The sequence below is a fragment of the Galeopterus variegatus genome, unplaced genomic scaffold, assembly GCF_000696425.1.
Source record: "Galeopterus variegatus unplaced genomic scaffold, G_variegatus-3.0.2 Scaffold3429, whole genome shotgun sequence".
In the NCBI taxonomy this organism is placed as follows: domain Eukaryota; kingdom Metazoa; phylum Chordata; class Mammalia; order Dermoptera; family Cynocephalidae; genus Galeopterus; species Galeopterus variegatus.
The window spans coordinates 60,100-64,102 of NW_007729540.1; the positions used below are offsets into that span (position 1 = coordinate 60,100).

General features: G+C 33.1%; 1 protein-coding gene across 1 annotated transcript in view; it reads left to right on the top strand.

Moving 5' to 3' along the window:
- LOC103600725 (band 4.1-like protein 4A) overlaps positions 1-4,003 on the top strand; it is a 124,731-nt gene that overhangs the window by 11,365 nt on the left and 109,363 nt on the right. Inside the window, exons 2-3 of the mRNA XM_008585048.1 lie at positions 320-328; positions 426-504. Of these exons, the coding sequence (XP_008583270.1) occupies positions 320-328; positions 426-504 (88 nt within the window). The remainder of the gene's footprint in view (positions 1-319; positions 329-425; positions 505-4,003) is intronic.

Sequence of the window (4,003 nt, forward strand, 5' to 3'; positions counted from 1 at the left end):
CTGTTTCCAGCTTTTTGTAGATAGGTTTTTAAAATTTTTTTGTGATAAAGTGATAGGTGGATGATTTTTAAAACCACTTATTTTGTTTATCAGTGCTCTTTCTTCATTATGAAAAAATACATACATATTGTAGAAAATGGGAAAAATATAAATAGTAAAAATTATGCATAACCTCACCAATCAGAGAAAAACTAGCAACATTCTGTCATATTGGGCCCTCTTTTTTCTATGTATGTGCACACATGCACGTGTAGTTGAAGTACTACTGACACAGTTCTGAACCTTGCCTTTGTCATTTTATGTTTTCTTATGTCTTTAGAAATCCTTGGTAAGTGTCATTGTTGGTAGTTGTATGATGTTACTCTACTACTTTGACTAATTTATAATTTTAATGAAATCTAATTAATTTCTATTTCTTATTTTAGCTGGACCTCCATATACTTTGTATTTTGGTATTAAATTCTATGCTGAAGATCCATGTAAACTTAAAGAAGAAATTACCAGGTATGATACTTTGCTTTTGAACAGATACATGTATGGCATATATAGAAGGCTTTATTTAAAACAAAATTGGGGTCAAGCATTTGGATGTGTGTCTACCTGAGTTTTGTAATGCATCTCCTGTGAGGATTAAATTTAAGCTAGCATTGCAGGAGGGAGATCAGATAAATGTGTTTGAAAAATGGCATGAACCTGAGTGACATGATGATAGATTTTGCATCTGCTGTGATGGGATATTTCTGTACCATTATTGTTAAGCATGCATTCGGCCTTTGTATTCATATAAAAGTAGCCATTTGAACCACTTGAAGGATATTTTGATGCTTGGTTTGCATATGTAAATACATATTTGAAAAACCAGTTTGATAGATTTTGCATCTGCTGTGATGGGATATTTCTGTACCATTATTGTTAAGCATGCATTCAGCCTTTGTATTCATATAAAAGTAGCCATTTGAACCACTTGAAGGATATTTTGATGCTTGGTTTGCGTATGTAAATACATATTTGAAAAACCAGTCATTTCTCTTCAATTGGTGTAGCTTGACTATCAACTATCTAGGTGTTTTGTTTATTTCTACAGGAAATGAAAAGGTAATAAGTGTTTTTAGTATTATTAGTATTAAGAAGGGAGAGAAAAGACCAATGGTTTAATGTATTACTTCATCTTTGTTACCAAATATCTGATTTCAGTTAAGGCAGAATTTCCAATTGGTATTGATTGTCAAAATAGTCCATGCCAACATTTGAAAGTGGCTTATAATGAGCAGATAAGAGTGTTATGTTTTAACTTATCCAACTAGTTACCTTGGCTGCATGTGGTAGCAAAAACAAAAGTATATTCCCTAAATTAACTCTGAGTGGTCAGTTTTCCAATGAACCATTATTGTGGCTCAAATAAAACCTAATATGTTATTAGAAAAATTGGAAGTTATATCTTTGATAACTAAGGCAGTCTGTGGTTTTATTTCATCCCATCCTTTCTTTTCCTCACACTTTCTCTCTTTATTTTGGTTTGCACATGAAAGAGTGAGAAGATGGTAAGCTGATTAGACTTTTCCCATCCCATTCTGAAGTCCATATTTAGTCCTCATTTTTAGAACCGTGCAGTTAGATGTCCGCATTCATGTCTTTCATCGTCACTAGTGAATAGTTTGAAAAGCAGGGAAGCCAGTTCTGGCTTCCTCAGAGCACACCTGTCTGAGAGAAGGGTCACTGGGGTGAGGAGATATTGAGGAGAGGGGTGGTATTTACATTAGAGTTTCATGGGGCAAACTGAGTCTAAGTGGTATAAAAATACATTTATATCTATTACTCATTAGGGAATTGCAAGGGAACAACATTTTATCAAAATGCAATGAAAGCCCTTCATTTTGAAGTTGTCAGGAATCTCTCTGTGCCTCCATTTTATCATCTGTAAAATTGGAGATGTACCTATCTCATGAGGTCTTTGTAAGCATTGAAGGGAATAATGTATGTAAAGCTCTTATAATTGTGTTTGGGTCATAGTAAGTGCTTGATAAATGTTAATACTTATTATTTAATTCTGTTCTTGCTCTGGCCGTACAGTGGGATTACATATTGAATGGGGTCTAGGTTCCAAAAATACTTGATTTAGTATTAAGAAGGGGGAAGAAAGACCAATGTTTTATAACGCATTACTTCATCTCTGTTCACTACATATTAATAATGAACAGAAATTTCCCTTTAGAATCTATTAATAGCTCATTAACAGATTACATGGATTTGTGTATAATGTACACAAATCCCCACAATATTTTCCATACAACCAGTTTTTCCTCAAGTATTAGACCAGATCATGTAGTTAAGAACTAGATGCATAGTTGGCTTAAGATTAGTGGCTATAATCTGTAATAATTTATTTTATATTTTGCCCAAGACATATAGTTGAACTTAGGTAAGTTAAATGGGCATTTAATGTGTTATCACTATAAATTTATGATTAGTAAATGCTGAAGATAAAATTATTGATTTGCATGAATAATGTTAACTCAAATGGACAGGCATAATGAACCTGAAATGGGAAGTCAGTTATGTGAGATAATTTTGGCAAAAGCAAAAACTAAAACCAAAACCAAAATATATGCTAAGAAAGGAAAAGTATACTTAGGCCAGCATTTTCAAGTTGAATGTTTATTGATTTAGTTCTTTAGAAATTATTTCTGCCTGTTCTGTATTGGCTGTTAAGTTGCTTATAATTTTTTTATTTGAAAGATAATGTTATAGCAAACATGCTTTTATATCATCTTCATGTACATACAGTCATATGTCACTTAATGACAGGGGTACATTCTGAGAAATGTGTTGTTATGTGATTTCATCATTTTGCAAACATTGTATAGTGTATTTACACAAACCTAGATGATATAGCCTACTACACACATAGGCTATAGCCTATTGCTCCTAGGCTACAAACCTGTACAGCGTGTTACTATCCTGAAAGCTGAAGGCAATTGTAACACAATGGTAAGGATTTGTGTATCTAAACATAGAAAAGATACAGTAAAAATACATTATGAAAAATAAACAATGGTCACCTGTATAGGGCACTTACCATGAATGGAGCTTGCGGGACCGGAGGTTCCTCTGGGTGAGTCAGTGAGTGAGTGAGTGCAAAGGCCTCGGACATTGCTGTGCACTACTGCAGACTTTATATACACTGTGCACTTAGGCTACACTATGTTTATAAAAAATGTTTATTTACTCAATAATAAATTAACCTTAGTTTACTGTAACTTTTTTACTTATAAACTTTAAACTTTAAAAGAAAACTTTTTGACTCTTTTATAATAACACTTAGCTTAAAACACAAACACATTGTATAGCTGTACAAAATTATATCCTTATTCTAAGGCTTTTTTCTATTTTAAAATTTATTTATTTATTTTTTTACTTTTTAAGCTTTTTTTAAAAAAACTAAGATATACACATACAAACACACACACACCACACACACACACACACACACACACACATATGCCTGGGCAGGGTCAGGATTGTCAATATCACCGTCTTCCACCTCCACATCTTGTCCCCCTGGAAGGTCTTCAGGGGTAATAACACGCATGGAGCTGTCGTCTCCTATGGTAACGATGACTTCTTCTGCAATAACTCCTGAAGGACCTGCCTGAGGCTGTTTTTTATCTTTATAAATAGAAGGAATACACTTTAAAATAATGATAAAAAGTATGGTATAGTAAATATCTAAACCAGTAACATACTCATTTATTATCAAGTATTCTGTATTTTATAAGATTGACAGCATAGTAGGTTTGTTTACAGCAGCATCACCACAAATACTTGAGTAATGTGTTCAGTGACAATGTTACAACAGCTACTGTGGAACTAGACTATAGGATTTTTCCAGCTCCATTATAATCTTATGAGGCCATCATTGTTGGTTGTTGACCAAAATACTGTTATAGGGCATATGATTGCAGTTGTTTTGAAAATCACATTCTTTCACATTTATTGTATGGAC